The sequence below is a fragment of the Miscanthus floridulus genome, chromosome 8 (assembly GCF_019320115.1).
Source record: "Miscanthus floridulus cultivar M001 chromosome 8, ASM1932011v1, whole genome shotgun sequence".
In the NCBI taxonomy this organism is placed as follows: Eukaryota; Viridiplantae; Streptophyta; class Magnoliopsida; order Poales; family Poaceae; genus Miscanthus; species Miscanthus floridulus.
In genome coordinates, this window is record NC_089587.1 from 210,202,043 (window position 1) to 210,223,105 (window position 21,063).

General features: G+C 48.8%; 2 protein-coding genes across 3 annotated transcripts; both read right to left on the bottom strand.

The window, feature by feature from the left end:
• Nucleotides 1–9,676: 9,676 nt before the first annotated feature.
• Nucleotides 9,677–10,687, bottom strand: LOC136474803 (heavy metal-associated isoprenylated plant protein 20-like). The gene is made up of 2 exons (XM_066472366.1): nucleotides 10,510–10,687; nucleotides 9,677–10,136 (listed from the first exon to the last, which is right to left on the bottom strand). Exons 1-2 carry the CDS (start codon nucleotides 10,685–10,687, stop codon nucleotides 9,793–9,795), a joined length of 522 nt encoding a protein of 173 aa, XP_066328463.1. The 3' UTR covers nucleotides 9,677–9,792.
• Nucleotides 10,688–11,891: 1,204 nt separating this feature from the next.
• LOC136474804 (aspartic proteinase-like protein 1) lies at nucleotides 11,892–16,741 on the bottom strand. Of its 2 annotated transcripts, none has more exons than XM_066472369.1 (10): nucleotides 16,258–16,741; nucleotides 15,786–15,921; nucleotides 14,725–14,957; nucleotides 14,088–14,315; nucleotides 13,842–13,980; nucleotides 13,692–13,762; nucleotides 13,511–13,610; nucleotides 12,432–12,495; nucleotides 12,281–12,352; nucleotides 11,892–12,182 (listed from the first exon to the last, which is right to left on the bottom strand). In XM_066472369.1, exons 1-10 carry the CDS (start codon nucleotides 16,551–16,553, stop codon nucleotides 11,959–11,961), a joined length of 1,563 nt encoding a protein of 520 aa, XP_066328466.1. In that variant the 5' UTR covers nucleotides 16,554–16,741; the 3' UTR covers nucleotides 11,892–11,958. The 2 variants fall into 2 exon arrangements, with proteins under 2 accessions (XP_066328466.1, XP_066328464.1); XM_066472367.1 differs by having other exon boundaries at nucleotides 14,725–14,991; nucleotides 16,258–16,394.
• Between the last annotated feature and the right edge of the window lie 4,322 nt (nucleotides 16,742–21,063).

The window sequence follows — 21,063 nt, forward strand, 5'->3', positions numbered from 1 at the left end:
GAGGCTATTTGCGTATTTATGCATGGACGAGTCGAAACCACCGGGCGATGAAATCGGGGAAGTTTCCCCCAAAAGATCCGGCGCGGTTATCCAGATCCGGTTTTACCGCCCACGCGCCCACTCCCTCCTCATTAAATCGTGCGTACAGACATGTCCCGTCGGCTGACGCCACGTCGCGTCCAACCGCAGCAGCAGCAGGTGCCGTTTCGCCTCCCCGAGAAGGTCGCCTCAAAAGACGCGCCTGCCGTTGTTAGCCGTAGGGAGAGAAATAACCCCCCCGATTCCTTTTAGGCAAAGGAACTAGGCACCGAGCCCGCTACGGTCCAGGGGTTCGAAGGCTGGGCCCTCAGGGGTTTCGACAGCCGCCCCAGGGCAATAGAGTCAGGGGCGACTACGGGCGAGCCTATACGAGGCTGAGGCCCAAGCAAGCGAAACGCTTGGGACGCCCTGTGTTGTGTCCGAGACCGGTAGGGAGGTCTCCGAATGGGATCCCACCGTAGGGAGGCACCGAGCCACCGAGGCCCAGCGAACGGCCTCGGCACCCACTAGAGAAACCCTCCGGTACTCTTGGAGCGTGTCTCTGGACCGCTAGCCGACCCCCAGCGAACGGGGTACGGGCCTCCACTCGGACTTACCCGATAACAGCTCACCGGAAATGCCGTCGCTCGCGCCCACCGAGGGTAGCACGGCATCTTCCACCCCTCCTTCCGAGCGAAAAGGAAGCGCGAGGGTCGAATAAAAAGTCAGGAGAATCCCTGACGGCCCTCTTGCCCCGTGCAGAGGCTAAGGGACTCTTCCTGCAAAACGTTGCCGAGGCCCAGCGACTTAGACTCGCACACGAGGGGGCTCGGCAAAACAAACCCTCCTTCCGAGCGAAAAGGAAGCGCGAGGGTCGTTCAAAAAGCCAGAAGAACTCCTGACGGCCCTCTTGCTCCATGCAGAGGCTAGGGAGCTCCTTCTGCAAAAGACGTCGAGACCCCGCGACCTAGGCTCGCACCCGAGGGGGGCTCGACAGACAGACCCTCACGCGCGAGGGGCGAACCAAAAGCCAGGGGGACCTCTGACCGCTCTCTCGCTCCGTGCAAGAGACTCGGGGGCTCCTCCTGCAACTTTGCCGAGACCCAGCGGCCCAGGCTCGCACACGAGTGGGCTCGGCAAACAGCCCCCCCCGTCCGAGCGAAAAGGACGTGCGGGGGACGGACAAAAAAGTCGGGAGGACCCCTGACCGCCCTCTCGCTCCGTGCGGAGGCTCGGGGGCTCTTCCTGCACCCAAGATAAAGACAAGCGACCCGAGCCTGTTACGGTCCAGGGGTTCGAAGGCTGGGCCCCCAGGGGTTTCGACAGCTGCCCCAGGGCAAAAGAGTCAGGGACGACTACGGGCGAACCTGTACGAGCGCGCCCTGTGTCGTGTCCGAGACCGGTAGGGAGGTCTCCGAATGGGATCCCACCGTAGGGAGGCACCGAGCCACCGAGGCCCAGCGAACGGCCTCGGCACCCACTAGAGAAACCCGCCGGTATTCTTGGAGCGCGTCTCCGGACCGCTAGCCGACCCCCAGCGAACGGGGTACGGGCCTCCACTCGGACTTACCCGATAACAGCTCACCGGAAATGCCGTCGCTCGCGCCCACCGAGGGTAGCATGGCATCTTCCACCCCTCCTTCTGAGCGAAAAGGAAGCGCGAGGGTCGTACAAAAAGCCGGGGGAACCCCTGACGGCCCTCTCGCTCTAGGCGGAGGCTAAGGGGCTCTTTCCGCAGCATCATCGAGACCCTGCGATCCGAACTCGCACCCATGGGCCCAGCAAACACGATGAAAACGCCTCACTCGAAAGAGAAAAAAGCCCCTAAAGAAGTGAAATCACTCCTCCAGGGCCTCGGGGGCTACACCCGGCGGGTGCGCTCACGCGCACCCACCGAAACCTCGAAAACAAAACACCATCCCGACAGGAACTATCAAGAGCCAATTCTCGTCAGAACCTCAGGGGGAGTGCCTCCACTCCCCCCAAGGCTCGGGGGCTACTGTCGGATACCGTGAGAAGGGGTACCCTAAGCAAGATCCAAAAAACGACTGCTTAGACTTCATAAGGATCGAAACCAGCTAAACGCTGCTGGCCTCGGCCGATTCTCCGACTCGCCCGAGGCCCCATCACCGCGGGCCTCGGCCGATTCCCCGCCAAAGGCCTTGGCCGGGCCACCGACCCTCTGTCTCGCACAAGGCGGGCTCGGCAGCACTCCGCTACCTCTTCCTTCTCCCGTCCCTCTGGCAAAACGTCGTGTCGCATCAACTCAGCCAACTGCTGCCCCTGACAACAGCCGCATGCCCGGCACAGTACAGCAGAATGGCCGATGGGACAGGAGGCAGGACTGGGCAGGGGTTACCCGCCACTGTACTAACCACCGTGCACATGGGTTGACGCCCATGCCTCACTGTGCTGCCAACTCCTGCACCGAGGACAACGCAGCGTGGGGAGCCACGTCTGGGCTACTGTGGCCTCGGAATCAGTACCCAGGAGCAATAATTCCCTCCAAGGCCTCGGCAGTTTGCTTCAGGGGCTCGACAGCCTGGGGACCCATGTCCGCCAAAGCCCCCCGCGATGGCTTGGCCTCGGCACCTACAGAGCCACAGCCCCCTACGACGTCATCACGCGATGACCTGCACGTCCCTCGGACTGGGCAGGGGTTACCCGTCACTATGCTATCCACCATGCACATGGTTGACACCATGCCTCACTGTGCTGCCAACTCCTGCTCCGAGGACAACGCAGCATGGGGAGCCACGTCTGGGCTACTGTGGCCTCGGAATCAGTACCCAGGGCCAATAACTCCCCCCAAGGCCTCGACAGTTTGCTTCACAGGCTCGGCAGCCTGAGGGTTCATGACCACCGAGCCCCCCACGATGGCTCGGCCTCGGCATCTGCAGAGCCGCTGCTCCCTATGACGTCATTACACGGTGACCAGCACGTCGCCCGCCATGTCCTGCATCAAGCCGTACTGGAGCCCCACGACGCACAAGATCGAGTATGACCAGCATGTCACTTCCGCACGACAAGGACGGGGCCACTCCATCGACCATACCACAATAGTGGCCGGCTACAAGGCTCGGACACGCCACCCCATTTACAGAAGCGCTATTAGCAACCTATGTACGGTCCCGGTCCTCCCTTAGAGTATAAAAGGGAGGAACTGGGGCCATTTCTAGGGCGGAAGAAGACGAACACACCGATAGAACCACGCACTCCTACGCTGCTTGAGAACAACGCCTCAAGCAGCCCGCACCACCCTCACCGAGACCTGGGGCTAGCTCCCTCTCTCACCTAGCTTGTAACCCCTACTACGAGCACTCAGGTGCAAGGAATACAAGATCGATCTCTCAGACTGGACGTAGGGCCTCGATTGCCTGAACCAGTATAAACCTTGTGTCTCTTTGCATCACCATCCGGGATTAGGGGCACGCAGCACAAATTCACTCGTTGGTTGAGGGACCCCCGGTTCCAAAACACCGACAAATGGCAACTCACTATTTTGGGACCTAGCTTTCCAATGTTTGTGTTAAAAACTTTAGCCTCAGCAGGGCTCCCCCACACACGCAAGTGGTTAAGTGAGGGTACTCTTCCTGTCCACAACTCATACGGTGTTTTGGGCACCGACTTACTTGGTACTCTATTGAGAATATGAATAGCGGTTTTTAACGCCTCCAACCACAGACTCGTGGGTAAAGTGGAGTAACTTATCATACTACGCACCATATCCATCAGGGTACGGTTACGCCTTTCAGCTACTCCATTCTGCTGAGGTTCGCCCGGTGTTGAATACTGGGCGACTATACCATTCTCCTATAAGAACCTTGCAAAAGGTCCAGGAACTTGTCCATATGGGGTATGCCGACCGTAGTACTCTCCTCCACGGTCGGACCTGACTATCTTAATCTTTAAATTATGCTGATTTTCAACTTCTACTTTAAATATTTTAAATTTATCCAACGCTTCTGTTCTTTCTTTAATTGGATAAATGTAGCCAAACCGAGAGTAATCGTCTGTGAATGTTATGAATGAATCATAACCATCCACACTTTTCACAGGAAAAGGACCACATATGTCTGTGTGAATAATCTGTAGAATTCCTGCGATTTGTTTGGCATCTTTCTTAATTTTCTTTACATACTTTCCTTTTATGCAATCTCTACATTGTTCTAACTCTGAGAGCTCTAATGGAGGAAGAATATCATTCCTCACTAGTCTTTCTATTCTCCCCCTTGAAATATGGCCTAAACGACAGTGCCATAATTTCGACAACGCATCGTGAGCTCTCTTTCGTTTTCTATTTCCATTGTTCGATGAGGATACATTTTCATTCACATCACATACGGAATTCACATTTTCACGAAGTGATAACAAATAAAGCTCATCTTGTCGGAAGGCAAGACCAACACATTTATTATTAAACAATATCCGACATTTGCCATTTCCAAAATGGCAATCATAACCATCATGGTCCAACTTTGATACACTAATAAGGTTTCTTTGCAAAGAAGGTACATAAAGAACATCTCTAAGAAAAAGTATGAAGCCATCTGGAAGCTCTAGAGGAAGATCTCCAACGGCTTCAACATCTGCTTGTACTCCATTTGCGACTTTAATGAAACTTTCGCTTCTTTGCAAAGTTCTCATCGAACGGAATCCCTGTAATGAATTAGCAACATGAATAGTTGCACCTGAATCAATCCACCAAGTAGATTTTGAAAACTTTACATACAAGGATTCATTTACGAACGTAATAATGTTCTCACCTTTATTCTTCATAATCATCTTTAAGAAATCAGGACAATTCTTTTTATAATGTCCCGTCTTCTTATAGTGGAGACACTGGTCTTTAGCCACTGAGAATTGCTGGTTCTGAGACTATTGCATGGGACCTTTTCCAGATGACTTGGAGGAAGAGCTGTTATTATAGTTCTTTTTCTTATCTTTTAGGTAGTTGACAGAACCACCTTGTGAAACTTTTATTCTTTCCTCCTCCTGCACACACATGGCTATGAGCTTTTCCAAATCCCATTTTTCAGGCTGTATGTTGTAATTAACAACAAAGGTGTCAAATTCTTTGGGCAAGGAAGCAAAAATCAAATGAATAAGAAACTCATCCTTGAGTGCCAAATCCATTGGTTTGAGCTTAGATGCCAGATTGCTCATTCTCAGTATGTGCTCTCTAATGCCACTGCCGCCACCAGAGTACCTTTCTGTAACCAGCTGCTTGATCAGCTGGGTTGCATATGTCTTTGAAGAGCTAGTGAACTGACTCTTTATTCTATCTAGGTACTCTGTGACCGTGTCACGGTCTGGAATTGAGCCCACAATAGCAGGCTCAATCGTGTTCTTTATCACTGCCAAACACTTCTTGTTGGCAGTGACCCATTTTCTATGCTCAAGGTCATAGGACATCTTTACGGGAGTAAAATCCCGCTCTCTGTTCTGCCATGCAGCATCAGTCTCATCTGTCTCCCTCACCGGTGCCACAGGTTCTTTGGGACACGGTGTGGTGACAACCCAGTCCACCTCAGCGAGGATAAAGGCCAGGTCTATCTTTTTCTTCCACTCAATATAGTTATCACCTTTTAGAGTGGGGATCTCTTTGATACAACTCATTAAGTTGTATCCTCCTGAAAACATAATTCAAATAGGGTGAGAACAGAAATAACAACAATAATTGCATGCCTTAGTTTAACGTTGGTCAAAATTAAAACATACAAATATTTTCTACACTAATTCTACATCACCGTTGGGCAGAAATAGAATTAATGTATAACAAAAATATTATAATATTGCCATTAATCAACGTTGGTCAGAATAACAACAATATTATAATCAATTTAAAACATATCCATTTTCAAAATTAAATTCTCCTGTTGGTTCGAATTTAATAATGAAAATTACATCTTTAAATACGCAGCGGAAACTTTAACATTTAATAATCTTTTTCCTATTTTCCAGAAGCAAATTTACTATTTACTGAACAAAAAATATCGTTGGATAAATTTTGTACAGAAAATTATCATAAAAATCAATTCAAATTGATCAAACTGTTTTCTGGAAAATAAGAAAAACAAAAAACTGTGACTTTACTATTTATTTGGCCATTTTGGCCCAGCCAGCACACGCGCGGCCCACGGCCTGCTCACGCGCGCGCGCGCGCCAGCGCACTCGGCCCAGCTGCCGCGGCCCATTCGCGCGCTCCAGCGCACCCCCGTGCCCAGCCGCGCGCGCTCTCTCCCTCGCGCCCAGGCCGCAACCTGGGCCTGGGCCGCGAAATCGTTTGCCCGCCTGGGCCTAAAGCCGGTCCGGCGAATCCTGATCGCTAGATCGGATCGGACGGCTGTCCGGCCGTTTCGCCCGAACAAAACCCCCAGCCGGCCCCTCTCCCTGAACCCTAGGTTCATTTCCTCTTTCTCCTCTCCTCTCCCACGGCGACGGTAGCGAAAAACGAAGGGAGCGCGCGGCCACCTCGTCACCGGAGAAGAATGGAGGACGACACCGGTGCCAAGCCCCTCACCGGTGCGCGCGCTCGCCCATGGCAGAGCGCGCCGCCGTCGAGCGGCTTTGGACCGCTGTCCTGAGCCACGGCCGAGCCGGGCCTCTGTCCGCTCGCCAACCATGGCGGCGGTGATCACCGCCCGCACGGTGGTGACTTTCCGCGCGACGGCGGTGTCGGGAGGACCGGGTAGGTTCCCCTCTCCATCTTTTTCCTTCCCCAAAACCCGATCTAGGGTTAGGGTTTCATTTCTAGGGTTAGGGTTCTTTCTCATTCGATCCGAGATCGGGATCCTTTTCATCCTTTTCCGGTTTCTTTTATCCCGATTTTGCACGATTTCCCGATTAGGGTTAGGGATTAGGATTGGGGACGAAACTGTTTTCTTCTCCCCCCGATTTGAAATCGGTTTATTTCTTTTCTGGGTCAGTCACCGAGCGGTCGCCGGATCCCGGCGTGGTTCTTTTGATTCTCAGTCAGTCCCCTTTCTTGGTTAGGGTTAGGGTGTCGAGACCATGTCTCATTCTGTTCTTACTTTTCCCGTACCCAGATCTACCGCTAGAAAAAAAATGTCTCTGATACCATTGTTGTGATTCTGTGGATCGACTAGGGTAGATCTAGACGGATGAACACTTAGATCCGTGAAGCACATGCACATTTAGACCTAGAACACTACACCGAGAGGGAGATAGGGTAGAGAGGGACTGTTGATGAACCTGAGCCTCCGGATGAAGTCGCGGTTGTGCTGGCCATCGCTGGTTCGGTGATGGAGGCAGCACACGGGCAGCGACGGGTGGAGTAGAGGTTGCACGGACGTCGATGCAGTGCGGTCGGGCGTAGCAGTGACGACGGCGAGGATCAGCGGAGCTTCCCGTCGCTGGCTGCGCGCCCTCTTAGATCGGAATTAGGGTTTGTCGGTGGGGTTTGCGGCTCACGGCGAACCTCGTGCTTTGAGCCGCCGGCTCCCACCTCTTTATATAGCGCAGTGCGACGGGGGCCCACCAACCATATAGGGTTGGGCGCCCCCGATCAGGGCGCGAGACCAAGACCCAATAGGCCGTTGGGCTTATTGGTCAGGAGATCAATCTAACAGCCCCGACACGGTCTCCTCAGCAGTCGTGAATCTAGGATTGCTCCGTAAAAACTGTTTGAATTTTTGAGCTGAGCCATGCCGTGTGTACCTCCAACCAAAACGGCTCGGTTGCGCGTTGGATCAACGTGCTGTGCTGGAGGCCCTGAGGAACGAAGGAAAAATCTGCCGAGAGATTCTTCGTCCAGTGCCTTTCAAGATATCGCTCAAAATATCTTCGGGCTGCCAAAATTTATGCTCTCACCACTAGCACTACATCGGAAAAGGCTCCCTCCGCCTGTTAACGAAAACGAAAAAACTAAGACCGAGTGATCTCTAGCGACCGACGAGAAGTGCACACGTTAGTGTACGGATCAGGGCCGCCATCAGGCAACGGGAACACGTCACCTCGATCCGTTTCCTTCCTCCTACAGTTCCCATGGTCCCTGCTGCTAAAGTCAGGTCCTCTTTCCGTCCACTTTTGTTTTGTACGTCCAAATCAAACCCGTAAGGCCGTAACGTAATGCCGCGTGACGAAAGCGAAGTGCCCGGTGGCTGGCTGGCTTAGCCCCCACTAATCAGCGCAGAGCATGCGGCCTCTTTCTAAAGAACGGAAGAGAGCGCGATGGGATCAGACCTGATGGATTTCTCGTATCATCACCGTATCGACGACTCGGTGAAGAAGCTGAAATCTTATTCCGAGACTAACGGACCGTGTTGTTGGTATACATGCCAAAATATCACTGCGTATATTGCAAAAGACATGCTTTTTTGAGCATATAGAAACATATTGGATTAGGAATAGGGCAACAGGAGATATCAAGTGATAATATCGTTTGGGACCACCCAATCAGAGTAGGAAAGAATCGTGTTGTTCGGATTTTTATTTTTGAATTGAGACCGACGAACAAAATCTTCCAGTAAAGCAGATCAGGTGACTCACCGCAGCGAGTTCGTGAGCTCGCATTCGAGGACGGGTCTACACAGTAGCTTTGTTGGGATGCGCACGTATTTATCATAATCCACATGTGTTGAAGTGAATTGGAGTGGAATTGAACTGAGTAAATTTTATTCTATTCCACTCTAACACATGTGCGTGTAGTCTCGGCAGATTGACTGCAACAAAGCACGTCGCCCCTGCTAGTCAAGTTTTTCGACTGAACCGCACACGAACTGACGAATTACGCCCTGTTCGTTTGGTTTATAAACCGTACCTTTTCAGTCAATGAGCATTATTTTTCTCTCCCAACAAATCAGCCAATAGTACGCCATGACTTATCGGCCAAACGAACAGGACAAGTGGCGGGCGAGCAGAGCACACAACTTTTGCCAAACCCATTTGAACTTTCAGAGACCCTTGCCGATGCCAACCCACCCGGCAGGCCGGCACACCACCGTGCTCCGTGCTTCCAGTCTAGCTGTACCACGGAGATGCAGCCATGAGGGCGTCTGCAGTGCATGCACCAAGGGCAATGGATGGCGATTTTTAGATGCGCAGCGCAGGCGCAGGGATGAGTGTGAGCCTACAAAAGGAGGCTTCGCACTACTAGCAGAAAAAAGCCGGTTTTACCTCAGCACGCACCCTTGGGATCTGCCATGGGTCTGAACCTGATGGTGTCACCGTGCACCGAACTCCATTGCTCTCGGACCGCTTTATGTACGGGAGATCATAGTTTTTTTTAAGATATCTTATGAATCATGATCCATCGCCTTACTTTCCCACAGCGTTTCAAACGAGGACAGAGAGAGTGGGAGATCGATTGAAGTGCTGGTGTGTGCCTGTGAGAGAGACAGACAGAGAGATTGACCTTCAGAGCTGATCTCATGTTCCACTGCCTGATCGCAGCATAAAGAACGGTTAGGGATCTAAGCACATAGATCAGTACGTGGAATTTATCAATGGCAGGTTTGCTTTTTGCTCTGTGTGCAGTGCAATCGACCTAAGCATTCTTCTCTAATTTAACCACGTAGTAGTCCTAAACTCCGCTGCATGCTTCCCTAATTTAAGCACATAGAAACCTCACGAGATTTTCACAGTGACGATGCTATGCCACTTGCCCGGTTCGCTTGGCTTATAAGCTATGGCTGAAAATACTGTTAGCTATTCGTTGACTGAAAAAGTATGGCCGGTGATCTGCTCGGCACACTACAGCTACTCCTGCTTGCTATCTGCTAAACCACGAGCCTGATAAAACACACGTAGGCGTCACATGACGGAGCAGGCGTTGGGGTTGTCGTCGCTGAACAGGCTGGTGATCTGCTCGGCGCCGATGGCCGCCTCCATCACCGGGACCTGGTACGGGTAGTAGTAGTAGCCAGCTGGGTTGGCCCACCTGCCGTCGTGGGCCTGTAGCTGGGCCGCCCCAATGCCGTAGAGGGCCGCGGCCGACTGGGCGTAGTAGCCGGCGGCAGTGTTCTGGGACCCCGGCCCGGGCCACGGCTCCGCCTTCTTCCCCGTGGACTGGGCCCTCCGCAGCACCGCGACCGGGTCCACCTCGCCAGTGACCGTCACCTTCTGCTGCAGCCTGTTCACCTCCACATGCTGCACTCCTGCAGGCGGCGGCGGCTTCATCAGAGTTGTTAATCGCCGCTGTAAATTTGGGCTTCTCTTCACGAAAGCACTTCGATTCGAAGTGGAACTTCTTTCGCTAGTGTCGCTCAAATGTTAGGTCATTAGGTGTCGGCATATGCTGCTGCATTATTGCAGTGAAAAAAAGGTGTGCTGGGAAAAGCTTGTGCTGAAAGGACATGATGGTCATTACTGACTGACTCAGTGAGTGCAGAGTGCAGAGTGAAGAGTGCAGAGAGCTCATCATCAGGGCACAGAAGAGAAGAGACATGGTCAAGGGCGCAATGCTAGCGAGCAACGAAAACTTGGTGCGAATGCGTAGGGGCCAGGGGACCAAAGTGACGGATGACCAACCTCGCATGCCGGAGAGCGCTTTCTTGACCTCGCGCTCGCAGCGCTCGCAGTCCATCCTGACCCTCAGCTCCACCGTGTGCACCAGGCGCCGCCGCAGCGTCATCTTCTTCTTCTTCTCCCTGGGGCGGCCATTGATCGCTCCCAGAAAGCTAAGCAGCTGCCTCATGGCGCCTCCCATGGGGAATGCAGCAACCTGGTTGATGGGTGAACTCCTCTGTGAGCTATAAAATGTGGAGCAGGCAGGTGAGGGAAGGAGCCTAGCTAGGCTACTCTGGACTCTGGAGGGACACTGTCTGGCTTTGTATGTACGAGGCCGGCACCCGGCAGGAACTGTTCGATTTCGGAGGCCTTTTGAACTAGGGCCTCGTTTAGATTGCGAAAAAATTTCAACCCGATGAATAGTATCACTTTCGTCTTATTTGATAAATATTGTCCAATCGTGGACCAATTAGGCTCAAAAGATTCATCTCGTGATTTCCAACTAAACTGTGTAATTAGTTATTTTTTTACCTACATTTAATACTTCATGCAAACGGCTAAAAATTGATGTGATGGAGAGAGAGTGAAAAAACTTGGAATTTAGGTGGCATCTAAACAAGGCCTAGCTAGGCAATGGCGAGATGGACTGTGACTGAGTGAGGGGACGGGAGAGAGGAGAGGGGTGTGCGTGCTGGTATGTCTTGTGTTGGAGGCTGACAAGAGAGAACACGACGAGGGGGGAAAGTGAGGCGAGGAGCCGTGTGCTGGCGCGAGGACGGCGAGGTCTCGTCTCATGTGACGGTTGTGCTGTGCAGCGCAGTGGAATGGTGGTGCGGTTGTGTGTGGCAGTAGGCCAATCAGACTAGCAGAGCACGCACCGGCGTTTCGGGGGCGAGTGGAGTGTGCAAGAAATCGACTGCATCGCTGCACCTTTGGAAAGTGGATTTGGCCATGCCCACCACCCCATGCGTGTGAAGGAAGATAGACGATGTGCAAGCAGACTGCGAGTGCGAGGGCATGCTCGTTCAGTCGTTCCCGCACCATTTCTGAACGTTACATGGCCGCATTTCAAGTTGGGGATTACTAGGCACGCACAAGAAATTCAGGATGAATCAGACACTCAGGCAAAAGCCAAGGCGACGCCTGCTACATGCGCGGGGCCTACAGCCTTGCTAGAGAAGGTTCAGACTTTGAGACCGATCCTCGCGGGGCACAGGGCAGGGGAGACCCAAGGGGCCAATAATGGAGGCAAAATACAGCTGATATACTTTGCCCGTTCGCTTGGCTGATAAGCCATTGTTAAAAGTACCGTTGGCTGATTTGTTATGAGAGAAAAATATTGTTCATTGGCCGAAAAAATATGGCTTATAAGCCAAAGCGAACAGGGCGATTAACTCTAGAGCAACAAAAGGCACCATATATAAAGCACATACAATATACAGGGCTATCGATTAGTAGTGTATCAGTTGTTCATGAGATGAAGAACACAGTGGACATTGTCAGTAACAGCAATGGGTAAGAGCTAGCGAGGAGCATCTGTAGATTCGTCGTTGCACTGGAGGGAGGAGCCGTGCCTGCCGTTGAAGGCGTCACGGCCGGGGAAGTCTGCTGCTCGTTGGACGGCAACGGGTCCTCTGGACTGTCGTGCTGCGATGGGCCCAACGGCACGGTCGTGCTATTGTCAACGTCGTGGCCTGCGTTCACAGGAATCAGGAATGGACGTTACCATATTTAAGACTTCCGGAGTACCAGGTGAATGCTAGAATTTGGTCTATTCTGGCAGATGGCTTACATTCAGAGCGGTACCAGCCCAACTTCATGCTTTCTCTGTCGAAGACAACATGGTATCCAACCAGGAAATTCTCTGCATTTGAAAATTATATTGTATGTATGAACACTAAATACCAAAAGAACAAACCGCATAGATTCATTTGGGCACTTACGGGCAATAATTCCAATAGGTTCTGTTGATGGCAGCACAGCTAAGCAGAACCCGGCAAGCGCTCCCTGTAACATAAATCAGCATGCAAGATGATCAGCTGCTACAGACAAATTCCATGTGAATGGTAGAGTCCCCTATTTACAAACAGGGAATTACAAGGCAACTAGGCCCAAAGAGAAAAAACAAGCTATACAATGTAGCTATCTCTCCAAAAACTGAGGGGGGTTTGCCTGCTCGGCTTGCCTAAAGGGTCGCTCATTAAATCCCAAGAACCTGTAGGAACCAAACACCACAGCGAGCTTGGATCGTGAACGTCGGCGACGGCGCGGTGACCGCGGCGAGAATGCGAGCAGATGGAAACACACGCGAGAAAAGTGGATTTTCGGCGCTGCCAACATCGCAGCCCCTTCGGTCTGTTATTGATGCTTTTATACCCAAATGCATGCTACAATCTCGGGCTTGCAACAACCAAGCCTCCCCAGCGCCATGCCGCACAAAGTGCGCCATGCCGTTTCGCTGCGGCGCGCGCTGCGTGCGCTGAGCACGTCATGGCGTGGACTGACCGAACTGGATCGGGCCATGTCGTGATCAAGCATGCCATCGATCACGCCCTGCCCCTAACCTAGCTGATGCATGACTCAAATCAGAACGAAAATTACATAATGTTGTGCAACAATTTGGCTAACAGAACCTGTACCCTCCTAATCCCCTCTCCTAATAGGCCATTTATAAAAAAACGAAAACATCATATTCTAGGGGTCTATGGGCAAACCAGTCATGCTAACTAAACAAAGCCTTTATCCTGCACATACTTTAAGATCAAACGAATGTGGCAACATGAATACTTATGTTAGCTAAGTTGTGCATGTAGGCTTTAAATATACTGACTCAGATCAAATTATGTATCAGTATGTTACGGAAGCAAGCTCAACTGAGCCACATTTCCATTCAGGAGCTTAGGCTTGACAGCGAAAGGGCACAATTAGCCAATTAGGGTTCACTTGACAAGACTATCCATCATTCTCGGCTGATTGATTTTGAGGACACTATTTTTTCCCTTGCCCAACAAAGAGGACATACCTGTTTGTCGTTAAATGGAAAGATAGGATTAACAGCCTGGAAGCTCTTGTTCGAAGCAAATGCCAGGGTTATTGTTGGCACATCAGGCATCTCAAGAGGACTGCATGTAATCACATATCAGTGAATTCCTTCAACACAATCAGAGAAATGAAATTAAGACCTAAATGAAGCCAGAAGTTACCTAGCACTGTAGCAATATTTCCAGGTACTGTCTTCATAAGGCACCCTTGAAGCATTCATTTGTTTGTCAAACTGAAATTTATATGAAATTAGCACTGATTTACTGAAAAATATCCATTAACGAACGAGCTGCAAATGCGTGGATGTTCACCTCCATTGTGAAAGCCTTGTAAACGTCTGGAGGAAGAGAAGTAAATGATGTTCCACTATCGACTAAGGCCTGGAAGCTAGTACCCTCAAGACATTTATGTCCAATACAAGATTTGTCGACATTAACAGCATAGGTTTGACTGGAAAATTAAGAAAGAAAGATGTAAGTGGCATTTTAAAGAATTTCAAGAACCACTGCAAAAACTGATTGCATTAGTTGGTAAGTTAATCACTTTGAGCCACTCACAGTTTGCCATACAGAGGAACAAACGGTGTAGACTGTTGAGAGGACACTCCTTGATCTCCAAAGAAAATTCTCCCAGAACTATCTTCCTTAAAGCACATCGAGAAGGAATTCCGAACTAGTCCAGCTCTTGCAAGGAAACTAGGAACTGAAATATCTGCCATTCCAAGGCCAAGGAGTCCATCCGGTGCAACACCATCCAGATAGTCACCACTTTGCTTTCGACCACAGCTATACTCGAAGGACACACTATGTCAGTAAAACTAAGTGCCAGAAAGTCAGCAAATCATGACAATCGACTATTGAGCAACATCTCTAACTCCAGTTATTTTGTTACAAGATTGCATTGAAGCTCAACAATGCAAGATGAAATCAAAAGGCAAGGACTGGGCGAGTGGCTATGGCTAAACATACTAATGTCTTAAGCAAATGCACAGATCCAATACCTACAAAGTGTACAGAGTAATTGAGTACTTCACCAGTAAATGTGCAGCAATGGAAATGTAATTCACTAACAACGATCCATGTGAGGACAATGTGATTTGTCAAGTAGCATTACTCCTTTATGCCATGGAAACAGTATTGCTTATGAAGCAAAAGTACAAAGTTCCTGTTGACTGAGAAAGCGGCAGAAAATTACCCAATAATAACTGAAGCGTTCACTGGTACATGGCCCTCCCTGGAGTTCAAGTGTAGTGTATCCTCAATTAGCAAACCAGAGCTGGTAGTATTTTCTGAAAAGTAATCAATATTGTATGGGCAAGGCTGCTTTGGGTTTGTGCAGCCTGAACCTGATTGGCATAGCTCGTGGCTGCAAGGAAGATGCCGACTTGTCGTTGATTCAGCAGGCTTGTATATTCCAAGATCTCTATCCTGCATAATAGATGCTCCATTTATGACGGAGCACCTGCCAATCAATCACTGGAAATAAGCACTAAACTGCTTAAAAATATGGTAGTCTCCTCTTGTTTTTGCACTTGTTAGGAAGAAATAGAAGAAACTTAAAATCAACAAAATTTAAGAGAACCAAAGTTCACACATGACACCACCACTTGGACTCCTAAGCCAGTCACTCAGGTGATAGCTAAAATTGGCAATGAATTGTAGCTGTGCTTGTGCAACTTACACTGGACCAATACACGAGATTTATAGCATGACCCATTTGCATTTTGGTGGTAGCACAAATTTAATTGAACTGCCAAAATTGCAGCTGAACGCGAACGGTTGGGAAATTACTTTCCATGAAAATGTAGATGGAATTTTCATGTGGTATTTTAGGGTCACATAATGGTGTGCATACTTTGCGCCACAACTTGCATGCGGCCAAGAACAGTGACTATAGTGAAATTTAAACTGAAGATGACTGCAGAGACATGATGAGAAGTTTATAGATCACAGATCAGTCATGCTAGTTTCCAAGTTTAGAACCACTTTGCATTTTTTTCCCAATAATTTCCATAGTCAATGAAATTAAAGCAAACTGCATGTTATGTATTAGTTTGTTCAACCGAGATTTGTGCATTATGTAATAGAAATGTGAAGAGTCAGGTCATCATCTGCACCAGCAATTTTGCATGAACAAGTCAAATATGTCTTTGGAAAAAACAGATTCTAGTAGGTCCCAACTCAAGCTGACAGCTGTGTCACAATACGACATCTTCAGATATTAACATCAAGCTACTGAACAAAGGGGATGCATACCAGATTTCCACGGTAGCTAGACAAAGGGGCACACTGGATACAGTCACAGGGTACCCAGAACAGGTCACTTCCAGTATCCAATGCAACCAAAAAGGAGGTAGTAGGCGTCCCAACATCCACCCAAGCGTAGTATAACCTTCACACCGAAAGGTAGATGAAATAAGATTAGCTTACAACTTTTGCAGCAAAGCACATACTCCTAGCTCCGAATGTAAAAACAGTAAAACACAGCTCAGTAGTACCTAGCTGGCTAGCTCAGTAGTAAAACACAGCCTATCCCGACCAGAATGGCAATGCAACCCGTACGGGTATAAGAAAATTAATCATTTTATATATATAATAATAACGCCGATTTTTTTAGCTGTTTCGTAGTACGAATTCAAAATGTCAACAGTATAAACGTTCACAGTGGAGTAGAACAGTTAAAAGTTAAGGGACGTAAGATCCAACGGGGGCAGGGAATGAGGCGCACCAGCCTAAGTCGTTGCCGGGGGAGAAGGTGCTGCCGCCCTTTGAGAGCGAGATGAGCTGGTACTTGCCCGCGAGCCGCCGCTTCTGCCGCTGGAGATCGCTCCTCACCAGCGCGCGGTAGTACTCCCCGCTTCCGCGCTGCGGCCACCACCCCGCACGCGGGCCCGCCTCCAGCCGAGCCTCGTCGGACAGACGGTGCACCATCCTCGAAGAGAGCGTCGCCGCGGCCTCGGCCGCCGAAGCTGCTGCCGCCGCCAAGGCGACCAGCTGGAGAGCGAAAAGGACCGGGAGGCTCATGGGCGGATCTGAAATGAGCTCGGGGGGTGGATCTGAGGGTAATGCGGTGCGGTGGATTGGGGGAGAGGATCTGAAGCTACGCTCCGCGAGCGGGAGACGAGGCGAGGAGCATGGAAGCAGTGGTGGGTGGTGAGCGACCGTGTGGCGGGGAGGGAAGCGAGCTGGGGCGGTGGTGTGGAGGTGGTGAGGGTCTGCAAGCTAAGCGCAAAAGAGAGAAGGCGGAGACGGTATCGGTCATTTTCTTGAAAACACCCTGTAGTGGTTCCAAATTTGATTGAGAAGAATGTTCAGGCCTTCTATAGAACATAGGATAGGATAGGATAGGATAGGATAGGAAAAATTATAGGAATAGGAAAATTGTAGGAATTGAGGTGCCTTGTTTCTCTGATTTTATAGGAATTGTAACCATATGAAAATACATGAGGAGGCCTTTGGATGGGCAAAGAAAAAACACAGGAATGTTAAAGGAATCTTAGGAGCAAAAATAATATTTCTTTCTTTAACCAACCTACTTAATCCATTCTACTCCCTTGATTAGGCGTCACCAGCAACCATTAGTCCATTATGTGCTTCGTTCCTCATGCACAGGATTTTTTTCCATGAGCTCCAAGTGGATTCTTTTTTCCTCTAATTTTTCTATGGAATTGAAGGAAAAGGAAAGTTTCCTTTAGATTTCATATGACCATTTTCTACCATCCAAAGGCTGCTAAAGGAATTCATTCCCATGGAATCTTAATCCTATGTTTTTCCCTTATTTCACCTCCATTCCAAAGGGGCCCTCAGCGTTTTTTTAAACTAGAATGTTCAGCGTTGGGTGTAGTAGTAGCAACTAGCAAGTGAACATCTGTCTAGCCATAAAACACGGTACTGTAAAACTTAAAGTAAGATATTATATTACTTCAACATTGTTTTATAAGACTACAAGTTGTAATATTTGGACTTGGTATTGTAGTAATTAGGATGGAATTAGACATTTCTTTTGTCCAAGCCCAACCATAAATTAAACATATGAATATATTTCTTCCTTTGGAACACATGAGAGATTACGTTGTCATAAGATAACCAAGGCTCGAAATTTTTAGTTTGATTTTTTTTCTTTACGTCAGAATCTGAAACTAGATCTTTGAACTATGGCTATTAGTTGTAACCTTGAGTTTTATTTCAATGAGAAATACGATTAGGGTCTCAAATGGTCGTTTCAAGTTTTAGCTTAAAGTGACACATAAAACGTAGCCTCAGTCATGGTGATCGGTGTAGTATGTTTAGCTTAATTGGCACCCGACTACATATAGACCACAACAATACTCCTCTTCTCTGCCATACCTGGTTAAATTATAATTGCTACCCACCTTGGGTATACAAATGTCGATAAACTTCTACAGTTTGGTGTATCCGTGTATTATTGTTGCTGTTGAGCATATTGCTATTGTGACTATCATGGTGCAATGGCTAGGCTACGTGACAAACAATCTAAAACTATACTTCTTAATCATTGATAGTCTGTCTAAACTATTGATACCAATAGGCAGAGACATGAAACTATGACCTACTAGCTTCTGTAGAATATTTGAGAAACGGAGGACTTGGCGGCTTATTTGCACAGGTTAGTTTAATGGAGTTTTTAACAGCAACGGTCCATCCCGCTCATATGACCAGAGTCCCCACACAGGCACACAGCCCACTCGAGGCACCGCGCGTGGTGGTCCCCACGTGTCCGTGGTGGCGCTGTGTGTCACCCGTTGGTCCCTTCGCGTCCGCGTGGGCCCCCGGATGGACGGCGCAGACGCTGAGACGCTGATGAAGCGTGCCGAGCGGCCGCCCGCGGCCCGCCTGTCAGAGATAAAAATCCCCGTGCCACCTTGCCAGCTGGCCAAGAATGCGGTCCCGCTCCGGCGCTCCCTACGCGTATGATTCGATAATTAACAATTGAAGTTTAGCAAACAGCATCATCCAACCGTCCAAATGCTTCATGCCAATTGAAGTGTGAATCTCTGGTTGAACGGCACCGTACGATGGATCACTCTTGGTGCCGGCGATGATACAACGCTAATCCATCGCACCACGAATGATGTGTCCGTCGTCGTCTTTAGCGAAAAGGGCCGGAATATCTGACCTCTCACCCTAGTGCCTCAGCGCACGAATTCTTTAGAGAAATCCAATCATCATGGTGTACAAAAAAAGAGAGCCTTTATACGACGTGACAAATGGCAAGTGCCGTGCTTCCTTTCAGTACCCGTCAACGCCCTCCATGATACTGCACCAGTTTGCTCCTGAGAAAAAGGTACTTTGCCAATAATTTTCCCCTCCCGTCCCGTCCCGTCCAGCAGCTGAAAAAGATACGGGAAAACATCATAGCCATTAAAAGAAAAAAATGGCTGAGACAGCAAGAAAGATGACGCCGGCCTCGGCTAGTCGGCCACGACGAGTGACGAGCCAGAAGCACGCATTTACCCATGTCTACAGTACATATTTAGTTGCAGGCATGTTTTGGCTGTCAAATACGTACTCCGTACTAAGCAGCATTATTTTGATTTTCTAAAAAGAATGTAATAAAGAACAAGAAGCATTATTTTGTTGGTATATACTTGTACGCAGATTTCTATCATGGAGCGCAGACGAACGGAACTCCTTGCACTCGCAGTCGCAAGCTGGAACAGCAGCGACTCACCTCCCTGTCACTGTTTGCCAGCGTATTCGTTTCGTCATAAACGATCCTGGATTATTTACTATTGGTATGTTTGATATGGGAGAAAAATACTATTCTAACTTATAATCTAAGATCATATATGAGCTAGCGAATATGTTGTGGTTGTTGTGTTTGTTTTGTTTTGCTTCGTATTGCCTGGATGCGAGTGCCCGGGAGGGCCACGCACAGCTGCGATACAGGAGGCCACGACTGCGACGTCGGGTTGGCAAACGGAAAGCACAACGCCTCGCCTGCTTTGGCCTTTGGCCGGCGTCGCTGCTTTCAGAATTCAGAGGACACGTGTTGCCTCATGGACGCACGGGCAGTCGAGCACGACACGCACGCGGCGCCTTCCTTCTCCGTCTGCTTTCTTCCCTACCGGGCCACTGGGCTGACGGGACGGACAGTTACCCATGGACCGGCGTCCCAGGCCCATTCCTGATCGAGTCTTTAGTCTTTACGTACGCTTCAGCCTTTGCTAAAAAAAATAAAAAAACGTACGCTTCAGCCCCCGTCCCTGACAATTTCTATCCTGTTCCATTTGCCATTGCAGCAAAATATCGTCTTCACAAGGGTCGACGGATATGGCATATTTGAGCTTCAAAAAGAATCGATGAGACGACAATCTTACCTCTGTCATTTGGTATTCAAGCAGCAAACCCACACAAACAGGAAGAGCACGCATCTCCATCCAAATTTTTTTTGCACGGCACAGAATCATGCAAGCCAAGCCAACGAATAGAAACAAGGGGGAAAAAAACAATCACATTTCACAACAGCTTGCATCAATTTATCAGTGTGAGCTACCCAGAGTAGCAAACACATCCATCTTTCAATTTGGACTTGCACGATATGCCTGGTTTTACACATCTTAGTATAGTACACAGCAGCACCCTAAATTCTCAGTTTCAGCATCTCAAGATCAATATCCAGAATGTGGCGGACAGTGGATACATCTCAAGAGCAAGTTTTTTTTGAAAGCAACATCTCAAGAGCAAGTTGCAGGTTGCAAGAGTTTGTTAGACTAATTTACAGGAGCTAGTTTCAACATCTCAACTAAAATCATGTATTGTTATAGACCAGCACGGTTGAATCCTCCCAAATCATGGAGCTCAGGTTTCCACGCTTCAGTCATAAGGTCAGAATCAAATGGATACAGAAAATGTAATGACTGCACAGTATATGAAGATGCCACCTGGAGCGTCCACTTGACCGTCCTCTGGATTTGACTACCTGTGAGGAATCATTTTGACCAAATGAGATGGAGGAAGACGCTTCACAACTTTCTCAAGATATAGAATTACTACAAGTGAAGATGGCAATAGAAAAGTTTATATTCTTCTCCACAAGGCAGTGCAACTATCGGAACCAGATAACATAACAGAGGTCCAGGGGTTGCAGAGATTAAACTTCCCTCCATTGATCAGTAACCCTAAACCACCAATTCATAAGTTCATGATGATAACAATTTTTATAAAAAAAAAAATACTAAGAAATAACGCAGGGCAACAGTATTTAAATATCTTAATATGAACCTTTTTCACACCAAATCTGAGTAAGGGGATGGGTCAGATGCAAAACCCTCACTAGGTTTTATCATGTCAGTCCTTTTCACAGGGGATCAAATGAATTGAAAAGTACTTGAAAGAGCATACTTGTAGTTATACTTTCCATTTTATTAAAGAATCGTTTGTCAATGCAGGGCAAAATAAATCACTCAGTAGACAAAAACTATAGCAATTGTCACACAATTGATCTCTAAGAGTATCCAAGCCAATTAGGTAAACAAAGACTGAAGAAAGATGAGTGGATCAACAATGAAGA